The 27,438-nt window shown below is 43.7% G+C and overlaps 1 protein-coding gene across 6 annotated transcripts in view; it reads left to right on the top strand.

The window, feature by feature from the left end:
• Window positions 1-26,636, top strand: part of REPS1 (RALBP1 associated Eps domain containing 1) — a 71,903-nt gene extending 45,267 nt beyond the window's left edge. For 3 of the 6 annotated variants that reach the window (XM_069975023.1, XM_069975021.1, XM_069975026.1), the window contains exons 10-20: window positions 3,973-4,053; window positions 8,971-9,058; window positions 9,976-10,068; window positions 13,502-13,574; window positions 15,882-16,000; window positions 17,053-17,120; window positions 19,505-19,684; window positions 23,408-23,497; window positions 23,773-23,915; window positions 25,158-25,263; window positions 25,522-26,636. In XM_069975023.1, the coding sequence (XP_069831124.1) occupies window positions 3,973-4,053; window positions 8,971-9,058; window positions 9,976-10,068; window positions 13,502-13,574; window positions 15,882-16,000; window positions 17,053-17,120; window positions 19,505-19,684; window positions 23,408-23,497; window positions 23,773-23,915; window positions 25,158-25,263; window positions 25,522-25,590 (1,110 nt within the window). In that variant the 3' untranslated portion in view covers window positions 25,591-26,636. The remainder of the gene's footprint in view (window positions 1-3,972; window positions 4,054-8,970; window positions 9,059-9,975; window positions 10,069-13,501; window positions 13,575-15,881; window positions 16,001-17,052; window positions 17,121-19,504; window positions 19,685-23,407; window positions 23,498-23,772; window positions 23,916-25,157; window positions 25,264-25,521) is intronic. The other 3 variants (XM_069975022.1, XM_069975025.1, XM_069975024.1) reach the window with 3 other exon arrangements.
• Window positions 26,637-27,438: the final 802 nt, after the last annotated feature.

Genomic DNA, 27,438 nt, shown 5'->3' with positions numbered 1-27,438 from the left:
AGGCCTCTCAGTTCTCAGCGTGCCTCTGTGGACTCTTGCTACACACAGGCTTCAACTTTAGATGTGCTGTTTACACTTGAGGAGACAAAAGCAAACAATACTCTTCCCTTAGACAAGACTCTGGGTCTGGACGGCCTCCTGAAAGAGTAGTGCAAACAGTATACTGCAGCTCAGCAAATGTAACCCCCCTCTCCCCCCCCCCCCCCCCCCCTCCTTTCCTCCATGTGGGAAGAGCTAATAGGGGTGTTGCTGGAGCCAGGCTCTCCGTCCCTGCTGTGTGGCGGTTCAGGGGTCCTAACATAGCAGGACAACACTGCAGCCGCTGATTGCCTGAAGGGTGCCTGCAACGTCACAGTCCCTCATGTGGACAGTTGTATATGTAGCCTGAGGAGGACATTGTCTCCATCAACTTCCTATGGTGCTATGTGATACTTTGGGACACCTTAGTTTCCAGCATTTATGTGGATGTTACTTTGACACCTCCATAAACATTGGTGCAGACCAAGTACACCCCTTCATGGCACCAGTATCCTTTAACTGCAGTGGCCAGTGTTGCAATGTGCTTTACTACACTGTAAGAACCTGACAAGAAATTGAAAGGTTCTTTGTCTTCATATTGCCAATCTCCCCCTGGTCCATGGAAGCCCCATCTCACAATTTAAAAGAGAGGATTTTTATCTGTCAGCTGGAATTCATTATTCCAAACTGCTGACACTGTTAGATAGCTGATAGGTTAGGAAGACACATGGTACCTTTTATATATCAGCTGTGTTTCCAGAACACCGGAAAATGCTGCTGTTCTCCTGTACAAAGAGTTGAAGAAGCTTTTTCAAGCTCCTAAGGGCTAGAACACCACTGCAGTCCCCTCCCATGCCTGGCCCTGCTTATGTTCTGGAAGCAAAGACAGATATATGAAAGGTCCCATGTATCTTCTTGACCTAACAGCTATGTAATAGTTCCAGCAGTTTGGAACGTGAATTACAGCTGGCAGGTTAACTTCAAAGGATGCTTTGTGAATGTCTTGGTGCCACAGGACATCTTCACTGATCTTTTTAAAATCCAAAGGTCAGACCCATTGGGGGCACAAGGGGACAACCTTCACAATATAGGCATATGGTTTTAATGTTCTGGCTGATAACTGTGCATCAACATAATCTTTCTAGGGTATTTTCACAGGACTGGAATGCTGCGAATTTGTTGCCACTTTCTCAGATTTTTTTTTTTTAATAGTAAAGTCTGAATCTGCAACAAATCTGTAGCATTTCAGTCCTGTCTTAATATATACCCTTAAAGTGAGTCTGTGATTCCCCCCCAACTGCTAACCAATCTGATAGCACCGCTGGGTAAATCTAAGAGTTCAGAGCATGCCTTTTGTTGCCTGTGTTTGCATTTGTATTAAAAAAAAAAAACACCTTTATTTGGGCTGCGAATAGTGTCACTGAGGTGGAGCCTATTAATCCCTACACCTCACTGAGCTGTATGCAGAGTGTACCTGGCTGATTCTGCAATGACCAGACATGCAGCATGGTAAAATGAAACAGCGCTAGGGCCCAGAGAATAATAGGATCCTCCCTTTTGACACCATTCACAGCCCAAATAAAGACTTTTTTCTTTTTAAAGAAAAAAATTAAAAAAACAGACTGTCAACAAAGGTATGTTTTGAATGCTTTTATTTTGATATATCAAGCGGTGCAGTCAGGGGGTCACAGATTAAATTAAAAAAACTGCCTTAAAAAAACAAAAACACAAATACCAATAAATATACCACCGTAGTTGACTAAACAGAGCAGTGTACTAGTTATTAAATACTGTGTATATATATATATATATATATATATATATATATATATATATATATATATATATATATATATATATATATGCCATTATGGTTATTCTTGTCCCTGGGTGTGCTTATGCTGTATACTCCTTATGACTCTGTACTGGGTGATTGTGCATGCTTCCACTTACTCCTGAAAATAATGAAATGTGTTAGTCATATTGTCACTTCTCACATACTTTTTTTTTCTTAATGGCAATCTGGTTTTCCTATATTCAGTTTTATGTTAGACTGCACTGTGTTAAAGGGAACCGGTCATGCCAATTTTGGCTAATAAAATACAATTACAGCATAATAGCGCTTGATGCACTTCTTACTCCTAACCTTTATCTAAAGCGTTTCATATGCCGTGCTTGTGACCAAAAACATACTTCAAACGTTTCCGCGCCATATGCCAGTTACCCATTAGGTAGACATCAGTGTGGTGTTTCCATCCAAACTAGTCACAGCTGGTGGGGAATCATCTGTAATCACATCTGCAGTGCCACCGAGGGGGCGGTGCCATATTATCTTCTGTGACGCTGTAGGCCCCTCATTGGTAATTACGCCCAGATTGGCTTGAGTACAGATGATTTCCTGCCAGCGATGATGGCTTTGGATGGAAACTTAATGGATGCCTACTAGAGATGAGCGAACCGGGTTCGAGTCGACCCGAACGTTCGGTATTTGATTAGCTGGGGCTGCTGAACTTGGATAAAGCTCTAAGGTTGTCTGGAAAACATGGATACAGCCAATGACTATATCCATGATTTCCACATAGCCTTAGGGCTTTATCCAAGTTCAGCAGCCACCGCTAATCAAATGCCGAACGATCGGGTTCAGATCGACTCGAGCATGCTCCAGGTTCGCTCATCTCTAATGCCTACTTAGCAGGTAATTATCATACGGCACGAGGAAATTATTAAAGAGGTACTCCGGTAAATCTTTTTTTTTTTTTTTTCTTTCAAATGAACTGGCATCAGTAAGTTATATAGTTTTGTAATTTACCTCTATTTAAAAAATCTATGGGGATGTACTGCTGGACTGGAGGTGGCAGCAGAGAGCACTATGTCAAACTGCATAGAATATACAGTACTAGTTTCTGCAGGATATACAGCAGCTGATAAGTACTGGAAGACTGGAGATTTGTAAATAGAAGTAAATTACAAATCTTTATATCTACAGCCCGGGACCGCGGCAATTAGCAGGGCGTTCCGATCGCCATGCCCGAAAACACAAAACCTCCCCAAATTTTAAAAAAATGAGTTTTTCTTTTCCAATTTAATCACAAGTTTAATTTTTTTTTCTGGTTTCGCAGTGTACTTTATGCAAAAATTAAGCCTGTCATTGCAAAGTACAATTAGTGACGCAAAAAATAAGGGCTCATGTGGGTCTGTAGGTGAGAAAATGCAAGTGCTATGGCCTTTTAAACACTATTAGGGAAAAACGAAAGCGCACAAAAGAAAATTAGCCTGGTCCAGAAGGGGTTAGTGTGTTTTTGAACACTAGCATGGCAGGTAAAACACTTTTGATATATGTAAGGAAATGGTGCATTAAGTGTTGTTATGCTGTATTTTTTTTTGGGGGGGGAGGGGGGGTCGATTGGTTCTCTTTAATATGTAACATTACACCTTATAAAGGCAGGCGCATCAGCTGTACACTCTTCCCTTACTAGTTGAGCATGTTTCATTATTTTTGTAGATGTGGTTGGTTTGCTTTGTAAGTGCTCTGATCATATCATCCTATGTATTGCATGATACATAACCCCTGTCCTGGCAGTAGGCCAGCCTTTCGGCTCTTCTTCTGTACAAGTATGTGTGGAAGAAAGCCCAGTTCACATATTGTTCCTCATTTTATTACACAGTTCTTGTTAACCTGTCTCATTAATCTATATGATGTTGATCGGTTTAATCCTTGCAAAAACATGGATTGCACTGACAGGTATCTATTGCCAATACCCAGAAAAAACAAAAACGAATCCATTGTGCTTCCAGGTCTGGTAGTATAAATGTGGGAGATTTGTGCTTTGTGTGTAGTGAGCCCACAGTACCTGTCCAGCACAGAACCTGCAGTGTAAGCCATGATTGAGGGTTTGTTTCTGCTCTCTTCCTCTCCTCTTATCATGCTGACTTGTGTCTCCTCTGTCTGTTCAGCAGTGGGAGACATTTAGCGAACGCTCTTCAAGCTCACAAACTCTGACCCAATTTGATTCTAACATTGCACCAGCTGATCCTGTAAGTCAATCACTTAGCTTGCTTGTATGAAATTAATCTATGTATTAACACGTAATTCAGTACAGTGGAGCTCTGAAATTCTTTTTGCATGATTCAATGACTGCTTCTAATGGTGGATAAGCCTGATAGATTAAGAGGATTCCTGCTAGGATGAGACCAGCATTTGTTGACATTTCTTTATATCTTTAAGATGTAAGGTAAATGTCAAGTATTATATGCCTTCAATCTTATGTCCTAAGCGATATAGGCCTCTGTAATCTGAGATGGACAATAGTTCCATATGTTTGTCCTGTTTAAGAGTGTTTTTTCACATTACAGCCCATCTCTTATCAAAGATGTGTAAGGGAGCGTTCACACAGGGTTTGCAGTGTACATTTGCATGTATGCTTGGAAGTCTTCTGACAAATACCTCCATTCACAAGACAGAGGCCAAAAGCTTATCTTATAGTATATGCAGGGTTACATTGCATCCAGTAAAACTTGTGCAGTACACAATTTGTAACATGAGAGCCTATGGTCGACACTGTATGTCTATGCAGTATCAAAGGTTGGAGACAGGTCTACAATGGATAAACCTTCCAACTTACATCTCTAGCATACACACTGTAAATGCACCTTAAATCGCATTCCTAATATCATTATGATCCAGGAAACGTGTCATGGGGTCTACTCTATGGGGGAAATTTATGAAAGGGTGTAAACATACATCTGGTGTAAACTGTCCACAGCAACCAATCACAGCTCAGCTTTTATTCTACCGGAGCTGTGATTGGTTGCTGTGGGCAGATCACACCAGGTGTATATTTACACCCTTTCATAAATCTCCCCCTGTGTGTAGAAGAGTTCATAGTGTTACAAGCTGTATGCATAGACTTGCATAACATGCATTAGAGTAATGTTACCTGCTGGAGAGCCTTCATGACTTCATGCTAACATTTTGTGGCATAATTAATCTTTTGAGGGTGGTTTCACACAACTGAATCACAGCGGATTTCACGATGCAAGTTTGCAGCTAGATCCGATTCCTGCTACTGTCTGTTTTAATAGGTTTACATACTCGCAGCGGAATGAAAATTAACCCGCTGTGGCCCGGTGAATACATTAGCTGTCCATGTTCCTGCCTGCTTCTGTGGCTCCCGGAATCCTGACGTCCATGTCAGCCAATCAGTGCACTGTCCCACCCCAGCCACCGATTGGCTGAGCAGGGAGTTGGGAGCCACAAAAGCAGGCCGAAACATGGACAGGTATGTATTCATCAGGCCACGACAGTACCAGGGATTGCCGCAAATTTGGCTACAAACTCGTAGCATGAAATACGCTGCAATTCCGTTATGCGTGAAGTTACCCTTAAGGGGTACTGTGGAGAAAATTTTTTTTTAAATCTGCCTGTCAGAAAGTTAAAAACAGATTTGTAAATTACTTTTCTTTAAAAAAATTAAAAAAAACCTAACTATCCAGTACTTATCAGCTGCTGTATGTCCTGGAGGAAGTGGTGTATTCTTTCTATTCTGACACAGTGCTCTCTGCTGCCACCTCTGTCTATGTCAGGAACTATTCAGCGATGGAGAGGTTTTCTATGGGGATTTGCTACTGATCTTTAAATAGAAGTGATTTATAAATCTGTATAACTTTGTGTGTCCGTTAATTTGGAAAAAATTTTTCCTTCCGGAGTACCCTTTTAAGAATCCATTCTCATGTACAGGATCTGCAACAGATTCGGTGCTGTATTTAGTCATTTAGTTACATTGATATTTGCTGCAGATCCTGTACATTTAAATGGACCCCAAGATGTATTTTATGTTTTGTAAGATCTTGGCCTTATGTAACAACAATCTCTGAAAGAAATATTAATAAATAACGTAAATCATTTAATATTATGTTTTAACACTTCCGGGCTAAGGTTGTGTATACAGACATGTACAGCTGTATACAAACCTGTATGGTATGCAGCTACCATCGGTCAGAGAAGCGCTTTTTTTTTTATCTGTTCAGCCAACTTTTATATTATACAGCAAAAAAAAAGTGATCAGCACTTATAAGGTCAGCCTTATAATGTACTATCTTTAGCCAAGAACAGATTAATGAAGGTACAGGATGATACTCACCATCTGTGGGTCAGCTTAGGCCAGGGTGTTTGTGACTGCATACAGAGACATGGGAGTAACAAGCTGATGAAGCGGCACACACCGCAGAGGCGCTATCACCCTGCTACTTCTATGTCTCTGTATGCCTGTGCTACAGTAACTCTCTGGATTACTCTGATCCACAAGTGGTTAGCGCCATCCCTTACCTGTATCTTTATAAGGCAGACCTCTATAGAGCTTTGGATGTTTCTGCTTATTGGGCCTGTGCAGCTCCATAAGGGAACTGTGCCATGCTATGTCTCATCTGCTGCCTATAGCAGAGGCTACTGGGATTATGGTGATGCCTCTTAACCAAAAACATCTCTGCCATAAAGTGTATGTGGAAATTTAGCTAATATATAAAGGCAAGTAGATTGCACATGTCATCCTCCTGTAAAGTATCTAGAGTCTCCTCTGTCTTATTAATCAATTTGCAAGCTGCTCGATTTACAGCAGTTATTGACCCTGAAAGTCCCATTGCGAGGGGCAGTCGGATATTGCCCTGTGTAATAAGGCGATTGATCAGCTGACTAATGAGTAAGCACTCACTTCTGACTTGTTAAAACCTGCTGTCAGCCAAAAATCCCCTGATGCAATAGGAGGTTTGGCCGATGGATGGTTAACGCTAAAGGGGGACGAACAATAACAGATGTATAGTAAGGTTTCTTACCAGGGCTGTGGAGTCGGTTAGCCATGGTAAGTGACTCCTGTTCCTTCATAAATGGCCGGTCAGATACCAGGGGAGTTATTTATCACACTAGCTCAGAAACTTCTCCCTAATGTCCTACTGTACATGATCCTGGGGTGACTTCTGAGTGAATAAGGAAAGATATAAAGCAGATTCTGCTGTGTGTGCAGTGGAAGCAGCCAGTCTCCAGCCTCCATATCCTGAACTACTCACAACTAGACTAGATGGAGCAGGTGGTTTTTTCCTGCTGACAATCTTCGATGCTAACAATGCCAGATACCTAGCGCGCATACACACACACACACACACACACACACACACACACACACACACACACACACACACACACTGCGGCAGCCATAGCACACACACACAGCCCACTGCACCAATAGTGCGCGCACACACACAGAGCCTGCTGCAGCCATAGCGCGCGCACACACAGAGCCTGCTGCAGCCATAGCGCGCGCACACACAGAGCGTGCTGCAGCCATAGCGCGCGCACACACAGAGCGTGCTGCAGCCATAGCGCGCGCACACACAGAGCGTGCTGCAGCCATAGCGCGCGCACACACAGAGCCTGCTGCAGCCATAGCGCGCGCACACACAGAGCCTGCTGCAGCCATAGCGCGCGCACACACAGAGCCTGCTGCAGCCATAGCGCGCGCACACACAGAGCCTGCTGCAGCCATAGCGCGCGCACACACAGAGCCTGCTGCAGCCATAGCGCGCGCACACACAGAGCCTGCTGCAGCCATAGCGCGCGCACACACAGAGCCTGCTGCAGCCATAGCGCGCGCACACACAGAGCCTGCTGCAGCCATAGCGCGCGCACACACAGAGCCTGCTGCAGCCATAGCGCGCGCACACACAGAGCCTGCTGCAGCCATAGCGCGCGCACACACAGAGCCTGCTGCAGCCATAGCGCGCGCACACACAGAGCCTGCTGCAGCCATAGCGCGCGCACACACAGAGCCTGCTGCAGCCATAGCGCGCGCACACACAGAGCCTGCTGCAGCCATAGCGCGCGCGCACACAGAGCCTGCTGCAGCCATAGCGCGCGCGCACACAGAATGCTGCAGCCATAGCACACACTTGTGTACACAGCCTGCTGCAGCCATAGCGCGCGCACGCACACACACACACACACACACACACCTGCAGCCATAGCACAATGAAGAAAAACACACAATCTTCTTCCAGAGAAAACACCAAACTGGGGACAGAGGTTACTGCTACACTACTCATGTCTTCTCCTCCTCTATATTACACAGGATATCTACATATTACACTGCTGCTCATATACAATCATCCAGCATCCAGGAAGAGAACAGCACAGATCTCCCCCCACACAATGGACACTTCCAGCTCAGAAACAAGCTGCTAAATAGTGACCGACTGACTACCCTTATGTGATTAGGCCAGTGTCCTATTAGAATATTGCTCATAAAATTTGATTTTATGAGCAATTTAGCAAAAATTCATATCAGAACTCAATTCTAAATTTTTTTTAAAGCTTGAGTCAGTAGATTTGTTCTATCTCCGACTCCACAGCCCTGATTCTTACAATTGAATGGACACCCCGTTATGTACCGTACAACACCGTGTACAAGAGAAGAGCAAGACTAACGTGTTTGTAAAGTTTAGGGCAGATTTAATGCTGAAAATGTACTTTTCTTGAAGGTTAAATAAAAATCTACGACCGTGTAAGTGATTTTTGTGGAAGGGATTTGGTGCTTGATGCTTCTTGTAATTCCACCAAAAACTTGTAGGGCTTGTGGAGTACTGCATATTGCTTTCCCCTTATTACCATGGGAGGGCATAGATCCACACTTTTTTTTTTTTTTTTTTTTTTACTCCCGAACATTATATTATATGATAATTATATTTATTCCCACATATACCTACAAATAGCCAAAATTCTGCTGATGAACAGCAGTGAGGAATGGAAACTCACAAGTGCTTTACCTGTGATATATATATTATAATATTTTATATATAGATAGATAGATAGATATACACACATATATATATATATAGATATATATACACATATATACTCATACTGTGAACTTTTACATTCTTATGATCTTTCCCCTTCATTTCCAGGACACAGCTATTGTCCATCCAGTCCCAATACGGATGACGCCAAGTAAAATTCACATGCAGGAAATGGAGCTTAAAAGAACTGGAAGTGGTGAGGGATTCATTGTATTACAGAATCTTTAGTTATAGAATATCTCTACTTTTCCATAGAAAATATTTTGCAGAGCATGTTTGTTTCCCTTTAACACACGCACAAAACAAAGAACAATCAGCAGGTTGGAAGAATCTAACCTGCTAATATGTTCCTATAGCGCGCAGAGTGCATTGAGTCTGAAGGTAAGTTTTTGGGGTGGATTGGTGCATTGGGGCAGTAGCCCTGCCCCCAGTGCACGTTAAACACCTCATCAGCATTGGAATTAAGCTCCTAATAGCACAGAAACAGCGCTGAGGATAAAGGTAAAAAACTTACCTTCGTCCTCAGTGCCCTGTGCACTATAAGGACATATGAGCAGGTTAGATTGTTCTAACTGGCTGATAGTTTCCCTTTAGTCTTGGAGGTGTAAAAGGAGGATGCTGTGTGGTTCAATCCTGTGGACTTGTTAAATAACCATTTAGATCTGTTTTGTAAAGATGGTTAACATTCTTCTATTACAATCTCATTTGCTCTTGTGATGTCAGATTTGTTGCCCTTTTTCCAGCTTTTTTAGGCCATGTCCATGCATTCTGTTATGTGTAGAAAGCAGTTATGTCTTTGTAAGGGTACGTTCACACTACGGAATCTGTGTGGAAAGTGCTTGAAGCTCCGTCCCTTCCATAGACTCAATAATATTTACCGGCAGATTCCCCCTTCCACCGAAAAGAATTGACATGTCAAGGGGCATCTGCCAGCAAATATCATTGAGTCTATGGAAAGGGCAGAACCTCAAGCGGAGGTTGCCCAGCAGAATCCGCTTGAAGTTTCAGCGCAGATTCCATAGTGTGAACGTACCTTTATTCTGGACATCCTATTTATACCATCTGCTACAACTTGTCAGGTTGTTTACATGTTTGGCTATGTTTGTTTTCTAGATTCTGCCAACCCCACCAGTCCTATTCACACAAAGCCACAAGAACCTCCAGAGGAAAGCTCTTCCGTTATATTTGTTCCTGGGAATCCAGTTGGTAAGAAATTTGTTGTATTTATTTGCTATATGCTGCCAGTCTTTTTGTCTGATTGTCTGGTTTTTCTGATCAGACATTTCTAGGTTGGTCATATTAATTTCTGATCAGACATGATTGTAATGTTAGATGCCCCCAGAAAATCAGCTTTATTTTTGGCGAGCTTTATGAATATACGGTTTTACTTCCTGTGATTAGTTTTATATGCACTGTCGCTGATGTTTGGTGCATTGCATTTAACGTCCTCTAAGCACATACCAGGAATTAATATTCAGAGCAGCATTCAGTGTGTGGGCAGAAGATCTGCTGAGTATAAGGTGACCCAGATTAGTCCTTAATGCACAAAAATAAGAACCAAAATGCCAGCACTGCTTTAAAGTGCACCTTCATTAAGATCTGCTTCATAAGAGCCAGACTTTAGCCTCGGATAACAAGCTGCACTGCCTTTACAGTATTCACAATAGCTCATACTTCCATTGCTGCACCTCTTGTAGTGGCAGTGTAAGATATTGCATATACATGTACAGTAAATGCTGTCCTTCTACTTTTTAAAATTATCTTGTGTTTGCATCACTGTACTATACTGTATGTAGGTACACATACATATGGTATTGCAGCATTGTCCTGTGTATTTCTGTACCTTGTACCGTCCAGCACAGCCAATCACCGGCATCAGTGGATCGGTAATGATCCACTGATACCGGTGAAGCAAGCCGCAAACCCCCGATACCGGTCTCGGCTGAGTTCCGGGATCCGGGGGAAGCTGCTGCCGTGCCATCCCCGCCCGACCACCCCCCTCCAGCTGCTGTGGCCCTTGTTCCGCTGTGTCCCGCGATTCTTGTCGTCCCCAAACACCCGACCCCCCCCGTGTCCCCGGTCCTCGTCATCCTCTTCCTGCCCTCTGTGTCCTCTGTTCCCCCCTCCCCCGCATCCTCTGATGCCGCTGCAGCCCCCCCCCCCCCCCCCCCCCCCCCCCCCCCCCCCCCCCGGTGCCGGACCATACCCTCGCTGATCGCCGCCACCCGAGATGTCTGTGCCGGAGATGTCTCTCCTTCCCCCTCCTCCGCGCCGAACTGGATCCCGGAACTCACTCTGAGCCAGTGCTGCGAGGAGGAGGGGGAAGGAGCGACCTCGGCTGTGACCCCCCTCCTGCTGCAGCAGCATGTACCAGCATCTGTGTAATGACGCTGGTACATGCTGCTATATACTGTGATTGGCAGCTCTGTGATCAGAGCTGCCAATCACAGTATCTGATCGTGGCAGAGCATGGATGCAGGCTCTGATCCCTCACTTTGTGAGATCAGAGCCTGCATCCATATACTGTGAAACACACACACACACACACACACACACGCACATAATAAAAAGTACCCCCTTCCCTGTGATCTCCCAGTAATAAGGGAGATCTTAGTGTCCGTCAGCGCCCGTTAGTGAGCATTTTTGTCAGTGTCAGTCAGCGTCCGTTAGTAAGCTTCAGTGTCAGTCAGCGTCCGTTAGTAAGTGTCAGAGCCAGCGTCCGTTAGTAAGCATCAGTGTCCGTTAGTAAGAGTCAGTGTCAGTCAGTGTCCGTTAGTAAGGGTCAGTCAGCGTCAGTGAATGTCAGTGTCCGTCAGTACGTATCATTCAGCATCCGTTAGTAAGTGTCATTCACTGTCCGTCATTAGCGGGTGTCAGTAAGCGTCAATCAGCGTCCATTAGCAGGTGTCGGTAAGCATCAGTCAGCATCCAGTAGCAGGTGTCAGTAAGCGTCAGTCAGCGTCCATTAGCAGGTGTCTGTAAGTGTCAGTCACCTTCCATAAGTAAGTGTCAGCCAGCATCAGTCAGCATCCGTTAGTAGGGTCAGTAAGGGTCCGTTACTGAGCATCAATCAGTGTTCGTTAGTAAGCGTCAGTCACCTTCCATTAGTCAGTCAGCATCCATAAGTAAGCGTCAGTCAGCATCCATTAGTAAGTGTGAGTAAGCGTCAGTCAGTGTCCGTTAGTGTCAGTAAACTTCTGCACACACACACACACACACACACACACACGTGTGCTTCTTCTCTTCTGAGCCCTGTTGTACGCCCATTTAATACTTTAGGTTCACAAATGGGGTATTTCTGTGCTCAGGAGAAATTGCTTTACAAATATTGGGGGGCTTTTTCTCCTCCAAGCTTTTTGAAATTTGAAAAATTTGGGGTTTCACCAATGTATAAATGTGAAAAATTTGATTTTTCATTTTGACAGCTCACTTTTGCAAAAAACTGTGAAAAACCTGTAGGGTCCAAATGCCCACTGTACCCCTTGTTATATTCCTTAAGGGGGTCTAGTTTTCAGAATGGGGTCACTTGTAGAGGGGTTTCCACTGTCTTTGCACTAGGGCGGCTTTGTAACTGTAACATGGTCTCCTACATTTATTCCAGCCAAATCCACACTCCAAAATTTAAAGGGTGCTCCTTCTCTTCTGAGCCGTGTTGTGCGCCCGCACAACACTTTACGTCCACAAATGGGTTATTTGTAAAAACTGCAGATTCAGAGGAATAAATGTGTTATTGCATTTCACTTTTTATAGCTGTGCGGTATGAAAAAAATAAGACTGAATTGGAATATCTGCCAAGAAAATGGAAATTTTTACTTTTCACACTTACTTTGCAGTTATTCCTGTGAAATGCCTAAAGGGTTAAAAACTGTTTTAAATGTCAATTTGAATACTTGAAAGGGTGAAGATTTCAAAATGGGGTGAATTATAGGAGTTTCTACTATCCAGACCTCTAGAATATTCTCCAAACCTGAACTGGTCCCTAAAAAATTCAGAGTTAAAATTTTCACAAAATTTCAGAAAATTGCTACTAAACAATTACTGCCTCTAAAATACTAAAAACATTAAAGCACGCCCACCAAATGCTGCCAACGTAAAGTAGACATGTTATAGATATGAATTAATCAATAATTTATGTGGTATAACTATCTTCCTTACTGACAGAGACTTTCAAATTTAGAGAAATGCAATTTTTTTCAATTTTTCACATTATTTTGGAGTTTTTTACAAAAAAAGTTAAAAAGTATCGGCCCAAATGTACCACTAACATGAAGTGGAACATGTCACGAAAAAACAATCTTGGAACCACAAGGATCGGTAAAAGCATTCCAGAGTTATCAATATATAAAGTGACACATGTCATATTTGAAAAATTTGGCCGTGTCATAAACACCAAAACTGACTGTGTCCCCTAAAGGTTAAAGGGGAATAGTACTCCTTCCAGTAAAAAAAAAAAAAAAACAGTACACACTTTCACAGTGCCTTAAGGAACCTAATGATGCCAGGGTCATCACATCAGGATGCCTTAATGTGTTTCCTAGTATTTCATAATGGACACAGGATTCAACTACTATTTTTGTAATGTATCTGTTTTGGGTATATCGTTATCTAATCGTTCTTTTATCATGTTATACTCTTGTAGCAGACGGCTATAGCAGTTCAGACAGTTACAACTCTGATCCTGAAGAGATTGGAAATGTTGATACTAGGCAGCGGTGAGTACCAGTTGGACTTGGGGTTTTGTCTTATTACACTGTGACATTGGGGCAGAGCTGTTGCGGAGGTCATTGTTGGTGCAAATGGCCAGGATCCTGTACAGCCAACACTTCAGTTGTGGGTCTCTTCAGTGCCTCAGGCTAGTGGTTTTAAAGTGACTCTGTATCCCTTCCCTCTCTTCGCCCTCCTCATCATTAGAAACGCCCCCGGGCAGGATTTCCATTCATTAATTTTCTCAACTTCACCTTCCTTCCGTGATTAATAGGAGAAATCCTGCCTGGTGGTGTTCCTAATGATGAGGAGGGCAGGGAGGAAGAAAGGCGAGGCATTGCAGACCTGGGGCACAGATGCTCTAGTCCACACCAGTTTGACTCAGCTGCTACAGCTTAAAAGATTATTTCTTGCTCTAACCAAGGCACCAGGCGCATTTTAAAAGACATGAGACTGGTAAGGAAACTAGGACACATATAACACATATAAAAAAACAAATAAACCTTTTATCTCCTGTGAAATAAATGTAAAAACTGTTTTAAGTACACTATATATTAAAAAGGTGAAACAAACTATCCACACATTACACTTAGCTACATTCACACATTATAAAACAAAGAGGCACTATCAATGAAAAGAAAAAATAAGATCTAAGGGTGCCTTCACACCTACCGGATCCACAGCGGATCTCACTTCTGCGGATTCGAAGCGAGAACCGCTGCGGATCCGGTATCAATTCACCCCTATGATAGCACATATTCGCAGCGGGATTAACATCCCGCTGTGAATATGTGCTTTAACTTCCTGGTGCCCGCAGCCCCGCGGGCACATCCCCCTCCCCCCCCCCCCCCATCAGCCCACCCCCAGCCCGCTCAGCTGAACGGGACCGGAGCCGGGAGCCTCACTGCAGCCGCGCCGCCGAGCAGGTAATGTATGCTCTCTGCGGCGGGATGGGGGGATGTGGCCGGGATGGGGGGGATGCGACCGCGGGGCTGCGGGCACCAGGAAGTTAAAGCACATATTCAGCGAATATGTGCTATCATAGGGGTGAATTGATAGGGGATCCGCATCGGTTCTCTCTTCGAATCCGCAGAAGTGAGATCCGCTGTGGATCCGGTAGGTGTGAAGGCACCCTAAATAGGTTTTCCCCCTTTTTCTTTTGCAACGTTATACATGTCAGTTTGGGCAGATAGCGGATTGCACTTGAGAAAACCTGAGTGGAAGCGAGGAAGTTCTGCGTAAAATTTCTTGCTTAATTCCGTAGTGTGCACCTTACTGTCAAGTAGTCTCCTAGTTTGCTGTTACAGGGAATGTATTAAAACTACTGAAACTTCTTTTTTTTACAGTGCCTGCTCTGCGCCACTATGGGGATCCTGGGGGCACGCTCCTTTTCTCAGTACTGCTTGAGCACCTGACTGCTCTATGCACTGTGTGGGCAGGCCTGGCGCCCTCCGCTGTGACAATAACCCCTCCCCTTGGTGACGCACCTCCATTTGAATGAAACAGGGCTGCATCACCGAGGGGAGGAGTTATCGTCTCACCGGAGGGCACCAGGCCTGACTCTAATGCATTGAGCCGGGCCAGTGCTTAAGCAGAAAATGGCGCTAAGTGTGGGGACCGGGTGGTGGTTTGAAAAAAACAAACAAAAGGACAGCGCCAGGATCCCGGTGCCAAGCAGGTACTGAAAAATTGAGTTGTTTTGATGGTAAATTTGCTTTAAAGTACGCATTAGTCCTATTGCATCTCCGTATCCATGGAGACCTGAACTTCCGAATAAGTAGTGGATCTTGCTGCTGATCTGGAAGCAGACTATTGTGACAGGTACACTTGAAACTTTGACCCAGTAATTCCTGAGCACAGCCCTGTGTAGGTATGATACTGATAAATGCGAAGAAGCCACAATGTGTGTAGCCAGTAAACACAGGAGTTGCCTAAGATTCAGAGGTTGAAATAAATTTTACCTGTGTCCTATGTGATATCTAACCAACGCCCTGCTAGATACTTGTTTCTATGGCAACTTGGCTCTGTAACGTCTGTTCCACCTACTATGTAGCTTAACTAGATGACTTGGATGATGCAGACTAAGCTGCAGTGTGCAGGAAGCCCACCTCCCAGACTCACATCTATAAAGCCTTTGTTGGGGGTGGGGGGTCTGGTTCAGCAGGTCAGGGGGCAGCGGGCAGCTTTTCTGCTTTGATTACTTTTACATAAAAAAGAAGAAATGTACACGTTGAAGAGGTGAGTTCCTAGTATTACTAATGTATGTTCTCTCTGTAAATATTGTCTTGTTTGAATAGTCATTGCTTATATTGCAGATCCCATTCTGGCACTTCTCCAGACAGTACAGCACCACCACCCCCACCTCCAAGACCCCACGCCTCCCATTCTCGCTCCTCATCCTTAGATATGAATAGAACATTCGCGGTTACTACAGGTGAGGACTGGCCGAAAGCTTTAGAGAAAGTTTGTAGTAAAACTTTCTGCCCCCTTCTTTCACAGCAAAATGAGTTCTTCATTTCTACTTACGTTTATAAAGCGGCTCTGTACACTATAATGTTACGTTCAGCTATAGTGTGAACTGCTGGAAAGATTACTGAGGACTAAGTGTGGCGTTTATGAGCATTGTCTTCTCTTAGTTCTTTGTCCACATACCTTTTACTATAATACACTTTATTTTTAATCACATATTATATACTTGGCACTTCATTTCCTATTACACATTTTATTCCGTTTTTAAATTAAATAGGCAAATTAAATAGGTACTCCAGAGGGAAAATTTTTTTTTTTTTTTTTGTTCAGATCAATGAGTGTCAAAGTTTTATATAGATTTGTAAATTACTTCTATTTACAAATCTCTAGTCTTCCAGTGCTTATCAGCTGCTGTATGTCCTGCAGGAAGTGATGTATGCTTTCTAATCTGACACACTGCTCTCTGCTGCCACTACTGTCCATATCTGAAACTGTCCACAGCAGGAGAGATTTTGTATGAGGATTTGCTACTGCTCATGTTCCTGACATGGACAGAGGTGGCAGCAGAAAGCACTGTCTCAGACTGGAAATAATATGCCACTTTCTTCTGGACATACAGCAGCTGATAAGTACTTGAAATTTTTAAATAGAACTAATTTACAAATCTTTATAGCTTTCTGACACCAGTTGATTTTAAGCCATGAACATTCACAGACATTTGCACACCTATTTGGAGAGAGTTGTACTTTGCAATTTCACAGTAAATGTTCCTGTAAGGCAGTGCAGGAATATTAAAAGTTTTGTCTGATAAGGACAACTTTTACTAAACGCAGACCTTGTTTGTGTAAGTGTGCAACATCTATTAGGCGTGCAAATGACACTGACCCTTCCACCATAGAAGCAGTACTACATATGTAACTTGGCAATAGGAAGGTGGATGAAGTAAGAAAAAGAAAGTACCACCACAGTGTTAATGTAACATGGATGTTATGTATTATGTTTCTGTCTATTTTATAGCAGGACAGCCCCAGGCGGCAGCAGTAACGCACCCTCCTGCAGTTCCCCCCAGACCCCTGCCTACACAGGTATGTCCTTATATAAAGCATGCGTTTCAATGTGTTTTATTATTGTCTAGAACCAGGCATATTGTGATATTTATTCTTCCCACTCCTTTGGCATACATATGCTTGTGAAGTGTTAGGTAAAAGCACTTGTGTGGCTCTGGCCATTCTAGCAAAATAATGCCTTGCTATTAACCATGGTCAGCGTGACCAGGTATTATACATCTTTGTTTAGTTTAGCAAAAGATTAGGTCAGGTGCAGGGTTAGTGCTGTCACTTGAGAAAGGAGATGACCTGTAAAGGGGTCAGTGCTGCCACTGGAGGAGGCAGGGGCTGTGAAGGGGCCAGTGCTGCCACTGGAGAAGGGAGGAGTTGTGAAGGGGCCAGTGCTGCCACTGGAGGAGGCAGGGGCTGTGAAGGGGCCAGTGCTGCCACTGGAGGAGGCAGGGGCTGTGAAGGGGCCAGTGCTGCCACTGGAGGAGGCAGGGGCTGTGAAGGGGCCAGTGCTGCCACTGGAGGAGGCAGGGGCTGTGAAGGGGCCAGTGCTGCCACTGGAGGAGGCAGGGGCTGTGAAGGGGCCAGTGCTGCCACTAGAGGAGGCAGGGGCTGTGAAGGGGCCAGTGCTGCCACTGGAGAAGGGAGGAGTTGTGAAGGGGCCAGTGCTGCCATTGGAGGAGGCAGGGGCTGTGAAGGGGCCAGTGCTGCCACTGGAGAAGGGAGGAGTTGTGAAGGGGCCAGTGCTGCCACTGGAGATGGGAGGAGTTGTGAAGGGGCCAGTGCTGCCACTGGAGGAGGGAGGAGTTGTGAAGGGGCCAGTGCTGCCACTGGAGGAGGGAGGAGTTGTGAAGGGGCCAGTGCTGCCACTGGAGGAGGGAGGAGTTGTGAAGGGGCCAGTGCTGCCACTGGAGATGGAAGGAGTTGTGAAGGGGCCAGTGCTGCCACTGGAGGAGGGAGGAGTTGTGAAGGGGGCAGTGCTGTCACTGGAGAAGGGAGGAGTTGTGAAGGGGCCAGTGCTGCCACTGGAGGAGGCAGGGGCTGTGAAGGGGCCAGTGCTGCCACTGGAGAAGGGAGGAGTTGTGAAGGGGCCAGTGCTGCCACTGGAGGAGGGAGGAGTTGTGAAGGGGCCAGTGCTGCCACTGGAGAAGGGAGGAGTTGTGAAGGGGCCAGTGCTGCCACTGGAGAAGGGAGGAGTTGTGAAGGGGCCAGTGCTGCCACTGGAGGAGGCAGGGGCTGTGAAGGGGGCAGTGCTGTCACTGGAGAAGGGAGGAGTTGTGAAGGGGCCAGTGCTGCCACTGGAGATGGAAGGAGTTGTGAAGGGGCCACTGCTGCCACTGGAGGACGGGCTGTGAGAGTCAGTACTGCTGCACTGTGGTGTTGGCTGGTTGCAGGTGGAGAAGTAGTTAAAGCTACTCTGTATCCACAATCTGACCGCGCCCCCCCCCCCCCCCCCCCCCCAAACCACTTCTACCTTCGGATAGTTACTTTTAATCCAAGATCTGTCCTGCGGTCCGTTCGGCAGGTGATGCAGTTATTGTCCTAAAGAATACTTTTAAACTTAAAGCCCATGCCAAACGGGAGTATCTGTGCTCTAACTTTGCACCACCCCTCCTCCCCACCCTCTTCATCTTTAGGAATGCCACTGAAGCATTTTCTCAATGCTGAACATTGCACAGGTCATTAACGATCCAGCCCATGTGCCGGGCTGCCACAGGTGGGGAATAGAAGGCAATCTGCCTGGAGCATTCCTAATGATGATGAGGAGGGCGGGGAGGAGGGACAGAGAGGTTGTGCAAAGTTAGGGCACAGATACTCCCGTTTGGCACAGGCTTTAAGTTTAAAAGTATTTTTTTACGACAATAACTGCATCACCTGCTGAACGGACCGCAGGACAGATCTTGGATTAAAAGCAACTATCCAAAGGTACAAGTGGTTTAGGGGAGGGGGTGGGGTCAGATTGTGTGTACAGAGTCGCTTTAATGCTGCACTGTTGGTTTGGTTGCTGTTATTATGTGAGCTGTATGATGGTACTAGAAGAGGTGTTGAGGGGTTGGTGATGATATTGAAAGAAACAATGTGCACTACAGGGTGGTATTTGGTTGGAACAGTATAGAGTAATATAGGCTGCAGTATGTGGCGCTGCACAGTAGTATGTGTTTGTCAGTAAGGCACCAGCATCCGCACTGATAGGCTGGTGAGGTCCTTGTAGAAAAAGTCATCTGAGTCAATATAAAGACAGGTTAGAAATTTTTTATTAACAAATAGGTAGCCTATCCCTACTTTGTAAAAACTTAGCCTGATTTGGCACTACTAAAAGATATTATTTGGACAGGCATCATTATTACAGTAAAGTCTTCATGCATTTTGTTGGTGTTACCTGTGCTTCATCGTGTTGTCCGTATATCTTACAGACGTCAGGCTCACATATGCACCGCTCTGTGGATGCTGAAGGCATTTTATCCCATCCTAGTACCTCTCCTCAGCAAATGCCACAGCAGCCAAATTTTGCTGACTTTAGTCAGTTTGAAGCGTTTGCATCTAGTGTGTCAGAACAGCAAACTGAGGACCCTGAGAAACCAGAAGCTGTACAGGTTTGTGGACCTCAACATTCATATACAAAGGAAGTATTTCATACTTATACATAACTGGTTCGCGCTTACAGGGGTATTCCCCACTCCACTAATATAGTTAATCTTGTTGGACCCAGCGCTGCCCGGGTATAAAGTGTCAGTGTGTTAATTAGATTTGTTCAAATCTATGCCCTTTGTGTGTTTTTTTTTTTGTTTAAGGGGAAATTGCCAGGAGCCCTATATACCCCTTTATAAACTAAACTAAAAACATTAAACATCCCAAATACCTCATAGCCAAACTGAGATGTCATGTGATCAGACTGTATACAGAGCCTGGTTATATAGAACATTGGCAGTGTTATATACATTCTAGTTATATTCGTTGGTGTAATATACAGCCTGGTTATATGCAACATTGGCAGTATTATACATTATACAGGCTGGTTATGTACAACATTGGTAGTGTTATACTGAGCCTGGTTATATACAACATTGACAGTGTTATACAGTATACAGCCTGGTATACAACAATAACAGTGTAATACTGAGCCTGGTTATATACAACATTGGAAGTGTTATATACAGCCTGGTTATATACAACATTGGCAGTGTTATAAACAGCCTGGTTATGTATAACATTGGTAATCTTAATGCTATATAGTATATAGTTGATGGAGGTCCATTATACCGGTAGTGTATAGTTCTGGGGTCCTGTATACCTGTAGTGTAAAGTTTGCCCCTCCTCCACCGCTGACTGCAGACCAAGAGTGTATGTGTGTATGTGTGCAGAAAACCTGCGGCTTAAAATAATAAGTGCATACACAATCCTGCATCATCATAATCTGGCCCTCTTAGGCACTACCTTTCATCCTTGGTAAGTACAACACAGAAGAGGTTTCAAAGTTTCTAATACTGTATGCGACTTTGTCTTCCCATAGAGTGTACAGGGCAGGGATCTGCAGAAATCCGCTGTGGATATGCCCAGTGGTGGAGATTTATCAAACATTGTGTAAAGTGAAACTGGCTCAGTTGCCCCTAGCAACCAGTCAGATTCCACCTTTCATTCCACAGACTGGTTGCTAGGGGCAACTGAGCCAGTTTCACGTTACACCATGTTTGATAAATCTCCCCCAGTGTGTTTGTACCCTTAGGGTAAATTCACACAGGCGGATCTGCCGGGAGTCTCACGCATGAAATCCGCAGCCAATCCGCAATACATGTATTATTTTTATTATTAATACGTGTATTGCAGATTAGCTACGGATTTCATGTGTGAGACTCCCGGCGGATCCGCCTGTGTGAATTTACCCTTACGGTATTTATTTCTGTGAATCTGTTGTGAAGCAGCTGGCCCTAGCAACCAATAAGATTACAGCTCCCTGTGAAAATGAAAGTAGTAATCCTATTGGTTGGTAAGGCCTTCAACTGCCGTTTCTGCTTAGCAGGCCTGCAGCACTAATTATATCTCCGATGTGTGCAGTGTGGAGATTCTCCCATTCATCTCTATGGGGCGCTCTTCCCCCTCCCCCTCCCCCTCCCCTCCTGTACATCTGGCAAGGACAGGACCTTGGCTCTAACCTTCCCAAGCACCCAATGTATCTGTGTGCCAAATTTGGGGTCAAACGGTTTAGGCGTTTGGAAGATCGCCATAATGCAGTAGCGTAGTACAGCAGGGTAGAATAGAGACGCAGGGCTGCTGTCAGAGGTCAGTGTGGTCACATGACAGCAATGGGGGAGGGGTATGTGTCCAACATGGACCAATCAGTAAATGAGAATCACTGTGCAGGAAGACAGTGACATTAACTTTTCTATACAGCAGTGTGAATGGAGTGTAAGTGCAGGCACAATATAGCAGTAATGGAGAGGATGAGAAACACAAGGGCTGACAGACTGCAGGGAGCATGAAGGAATAAGCAGGGCAGATGTGGGCACATACATGCAGCACTCTCTGTCTGGGGAGAGAGGGATTACAGCTATAAAGAGATTGTGCCCCATGAAAAAAGGGCAGATTTTGTGAATGGAGGCGTGGCTTCCTCCCACACTTGATTTATGAAGGTTTACGTGTGGAAGCAAGCATAAACCAGATAAGTCTACACCTGCTTCAGTGCAGGTGAAGATTCTAGTGCAATGTTTGCACCAGGTGCAGGGCCAGCTGGCTGTACTAAGGGCCCTTTTACACGGAAAGATTATCTGACAAAGAATTGAAGCCAAAACCAGGAATGGATTTGAAAAGAGGAGAAATCACAGGCTTTCCTTTATTACCTGATCTCTGTTCATAGTCCATTCTGGCTTTGGCTTTAAATCTTTAGCAGATAATCTGTCAGATAATCTTTCCGTGTAAAACAGAAAGATTATCTGACAGATTATCTGCCAAAGATTTGAAGCCAAAGCCAGGACTGGATTTGAAAAGAGGAGGAATCTCAGGCTTTCATGTATGACCTGTTCTCTGTTTTATAGTCTGTTCCTGGTTTTGGAGCAGCATATCAGGAGAAGACAAGCTTCCTAAATGATGTATCTGCAAAAAACGTATAACTTGACAAGCCCTGCAAGATTAACTGTATTAGTTGAGATGAAAATGCCCTTTACACCAAAACAATCTTATTCTTTCACAGTATTTGTATTGGCTCATGTGAAGAGTTACCATGTTTGTATAGGTGACATATTACCCTTGTATAATATCTTAAAAGTGTCATTAGCCGAAAAATGAATTTTTATCATGGAAAAGCAGTTTGAAGCTCTCCCCCCTGTCTTCATGGTTTTCTTATGGAGAGAGAGAAAGTAAAGGCAGCAAAAACAGGACAACAAAGAGTTAATTTACACTCACATCCTGTGACAGTCAGCCCCCACCTCTCTGGTCACTAATTAGGGCTCTGAATAGCTCCCCTGCTGAGCAATCCTTTGTTCTTGGCTCTCAGCTGCCTTTAATCTCACTCCTTCCCCCTCCCTTCATAGACCAGACAGATGAAAGAGATGAAAAAACAGTCGAGATTTCCTGATTCTGAGGAGTGGGACAGCAGAAAGGAGAGGAGGGGGGGGGGGGGGACCTGGGAAAAGGCTTTTTACATGCAGATAATGGCAGATTTGGCTAATAAACCCAATTACAAAGTTTCTTAAAATCGCCTGGACTTTTGATTTCTGCAAAAAAAATTTAACGACAGTGACACTTTAAGCTACAGTTTGGTTCATGGCCCATGTCGAGTTATTTGTTAAAGAGACTGTCAGTAGCTTTATGGTGTCCTATGTAAGAATAGCATAAACTAGTGACAGACGCTTAACAGAATGATGTATCCTTTACATTGTCCTGTGCAGGTTATTGAGAGAGATCATACTGAATAACAAGGACTCAGAGCACACCACACTAGTCCTCTCCGTAATGTACGTGCGCTCAGTAGTCCTCGATATTTGTGAGCACCAGATTCCTGTACCAACTCGCCACTGATTGGCAGTCTATACTGTGTATAGGCTGACAGCTGTCGATCAGCAGGTGGAGGAAGTGGTGCGGCACAGAGGTCGTTCTGCATATCGGGAGAACAAATGAACAGAATGATGGAACCATAATATTGTTCTGTTCAGCATTTCTGTCACTAATTTATGCTGCCCTCATTTAAGGCACCATGAACCTAGTGACAGATTCTTATTAATGACCTTTGTACACCACAAGTACACTCATTGTCCATCATGGTATGTATGACCGAATCCGTTTTGAAACTTGTTTAAACACAAATGCTATTCATTTCTCAATAGGCTGAGAAGCCACCAGCTGATGGGATCCATAGTGCCAAGTTAAATGGACGTGTTGAAGATAAGGCCGTTACTGCTGTCCCTGCCAATCCAGTAAGTATAAGATGTATTGTATTTTCCGCCGTAGGGGACTAGTAGTCGGACCCCCTGAGAGTTGGGCATATGTCCCTTATGGGAATACCCCTTTAACTGGACAAAATGTGCATTAGTCTTGGATCCTGTAACAAATGTCTGGCTAAGTTTGTGCTGAGCTTTACATGGAAAAGTGGGCAGTTTGTGTTTGCCTCGATATGAAACATGCTGTATATGTGTCTGTTTAGTTTTCTATGTAAACAATTGATCCCCATCCCCTACTTCAATTTATCCAGGGAAAAGTCAGCACGCCTCTTGCACCACCACCTAAACCTGTACGCAGACGGTTAAAATCAGAAGATGAACTCAGACCAGAAGTAGAAGAATCCAATCAAAAGCAGGGCACTGTAACCCTTACTTCTCAGCCATCTATCCCAAGGTACTGTTAAATAGCCTGGTCACATACGCTTTGTCTAAACAGATACAGTGTAACACATTATCAGCTGAGCTGGATTTGTGTGCTGTGTTATGGTCCTTTTACACAGGCCAATTATTGGCAGAGAGACGAGCCCTTACTGCCAATAATCAGTCCATTTAAAAGGGCCATTGATAAGCTGATGAAGAAGAAATCTTTTATACTGATCATTTATGTGCAACCATTTAAATCATTGTGAGTAGAGGTAAGCGCAGCTGGAGCATACTTGAGTCTAATCATTGGCTTTTTGAATACCAGTGGCTGAAGAAGTTGAATGTAGCCCTAGGAAGTCTGGGAAAACATGGATGTGGCTTATGGCTGTATCCATGTTTTCCAGGCAACCTTAGGGCTGTATCCAACAACTTTTAGCCACCCAAATGCCGCACGATTGGACTCGAGCATGCTCCAGTTGTGTTCATCTCTCTCTAATTGTTAGTCAACTGCACATTTTCTCAAGTGAACGTGAATATGCCCAATTGATTTAGCCTTGTAAATTCTTTGTAAATGAGCTCTAATCTTACTGATCGGCGCTCTCATTAGACTTTTCCTCCCCAAATTCTGAAAGTCTCAGAGACTGTGTGAAAGTCTGTGTAGGCTTTGTCAGAGCTGATTTGAAGGCAAGTACTATGAAATATAATAAGAATGGAAGCATGATTTGTTGTAAATATTGTGTTTTTAAAAAATTGTATGAATAAAACCTTTTTTTTTAAAAAAAAAGAACAGAAGCATGATGTTTATTAGAAAGTACCTTATAAAGAATAGCTCTTGCTTGGAAGGGCCTGACACATGCAGGCCCTTCACGTTGGTTACACTTTTTATGCTTGTTAACCACCATCCCTGGTTAAAGAGTGATGAGCAAGGCTCTGTAGGGTTATTCCAGTGAGCATCTACCTGTCTGGCATACTCGGGTCAAGAACAGGTTCTGTATTCCATACCTTTTAATATAATGGGGGAGATTTGTCAAAGGGTGTAAAATTTACACTGGCGTAAACTGCCCCCAACAACTAATCCCAGCTCCTCTATTATTTTACCAGAGCTTAAAGCTTGAGCTGTAATTGGTTGTTGTGGGCAGGTTACACCAGTGTATATTTTACACCCTTTAAAAAAATCTCCCCCAATGAGTGTGTAGATTTTACTTGTGCAGTGCAAATAGATATAAATAGAACATGTTTTCACTTAAAACCAAATATGTGTTCCGATTTCTAGATCAGCTGGAAAGGACAAAAAAGCAATTCAGGCCTCCATTCGACGCAATAAAGAAACAAACACTGTTCTTGCACGTCTGAATAGTGAATTACAGCAGCAGTTAAAGGTAACAGCCCTGTCAATGAGTCATGCTGTTTTTTTTTTGTTTTTTTTACACACACCCCCACACCAAGCGCCAGTCAAAGAGATCAGCACTCGATTAGAGCAAGTGAAGTAGGGCCGTGTAATATGATTCTTACATTGAAAATAAAAAAATTATAAAAAGGAGGGTGGGCCCGAGGAACTTCAGTCCAACACTGCATGAGAGTGGATAACTTCAATGTCTGATACTCCTATGACTATTTTATGTTTTTTCTTGTTTCAGGACGTTCTTGAAGAAAGGATATCTTTGGAAGTTCAACTGGAACAACTGCGGCCATTTTCTCACCTTTAAAGAAACTATCATTATCATAAAATGAATAAAAAAGGCCTGCTATATGATTAACCCAGATCCCCAACTCACTGCAACAATGTGACGCCATTCTTCTGCCAAATCCTTATGTTCCCTGCACTAGCCCAGTGAAATTAACCGACTGATCTACATCACCCCTACCTCCCTCATCTTACCTTTGTGGCATGCACATCACTACCTACCTATTTAAGAGAACACAATATGATGGGAAAGCAGCATGGCCAGGCACACGCCAAGTATATTCCTGGTTGCTATACTTTACAGAGTATTTATGATTATTACGCCATCTTGCAGTCATTTTTTTTTTATTATAGAACTCTATGATTTCTAGTCATCTGAGAGAGTGTAAGGAAGCTGTGATTATCATAATCTTTGGTGTGTTTCACGACGTCGTGCCAAACACATGAACATCGTTTTGTATAGTTCAGTGTATAAGAGAGTTTGATTCAGTAGTATATGGAAAATTACTAACCCATTATCAAATCACAATGTAACCTACTAAATATAGTACAAATGCGATTCCTGATTCACATCATATCACATGCACTCTGATAGCATTTGCCTTCTCACTCCCTTCCTGGATTTGCACGTCTTAAACTTCGGCCTAAAAAAAAACAACAACCTGTTTCTTGGATAAAACACATTTTATTTGTATCCTACACTGCCCTTGTTGATACCGACCATTCAGTTCCTTCCAGAGCACTATTTTTCTGGGTTTCCGCCATCTTGCCTGAAGGCCTTACTACTTTGAACTATAGACAGGCTTTACTAATCTCAACGATCTCCCTGAGTGTTTCCTGCTCTTCAGGTTGATGTACTGTAATAGGGTTTTGTTCTATATTGTATGATAAACACCTTTTGATCTCATATGTAAATTTGAATTGTAAGCTGACTAACAGCAATTATTGTATTTAATAGCTTATTCTGGCTGTGGGATCATAGATGTTAAAGTGCATGGATGTATCTCGGCAGGATCAGAACTAGCAAAAGTGTGATTTTTACACCAATAAAACAGCACAATATTTTAACCATTCTGATCCATCTGTTCTTTGTCATGCAGATTATTTGTGGCTATGTAAATGTCATACTATACTCACTATAAAACTGCTAGATAAATCTTCCCTAAAGTGTCTGTATCACAGCTGTAATATTCAGACGGGCAGGGGAACACCAGCAATCCCATATTTAAAAAAAAAAAAAAAAAAGTGCACTCTTCGATTCCACCACCGATTGTTTGACATCTTTCTCACTTGTCTAAGCTACACCTAGCCCCAGATTCAAACATTTGGCATTATGGCACCTACATAACTACTACATGCTGGGAAACTACATTTCCCAGCATGCATTGCACCTCAGAACCAGCTGTTGGGTACCCAACAGTTACCGGGAAGGTGAGAACAGAGGAGTGGAGCAGGCAGTGAGGATTTTCAGCAGCTTCAGGGGGTGAGTCAGGATATGCTACAGCGAAATGGCCCAATTTATTTAACAGAAACCTGTTGGACATAAGCTTAGATTATGGGTGGGGATTGAACAGGTTTAACTCTAAATCTAAATCTAAACCAGAGATGCCCTTTAAGTAAAACTCCACAAGGGCCAGGTATTCTGTCTGTACCATAGTCTGTCGTGACTTTACACTGCTCTCAAAGAGTATGACGTATCCCTGGTTCCTTTTTATTTATCAAAAATGTATTTATTTTGTCTGATTTAAAGTGACACTGTCGCCCCCTTTTTGCATTATGACTTCTCTACACAGGTGTAAAGGGTAAACTTAGCAGTTTTCATACCTTATTTTATAACATACGTCCTGGTGCTTGTTCCAGTTAAAAGTGA

The sequence above is a fragment of the Dendropsophus ebraccatus genome, chromosome 6 (assembly GCF_027789765.1).
Source record: "Dendropsophus ebraccatus isolate aDenEbr1 chromosome 6, aDenEbr1.pat, whole genome shotgun sequence".
In the NCBI taxonomy this organism is placed as follows: Eukaryota; Metazoa; Chordata; class Amphibia; order Anura; family Hylidae; genus Dendropsophus; species Dendropsophus ebraccatus.
This window is presented reverse-complemented; position numbering and strand designations above follow the sequence as displayed.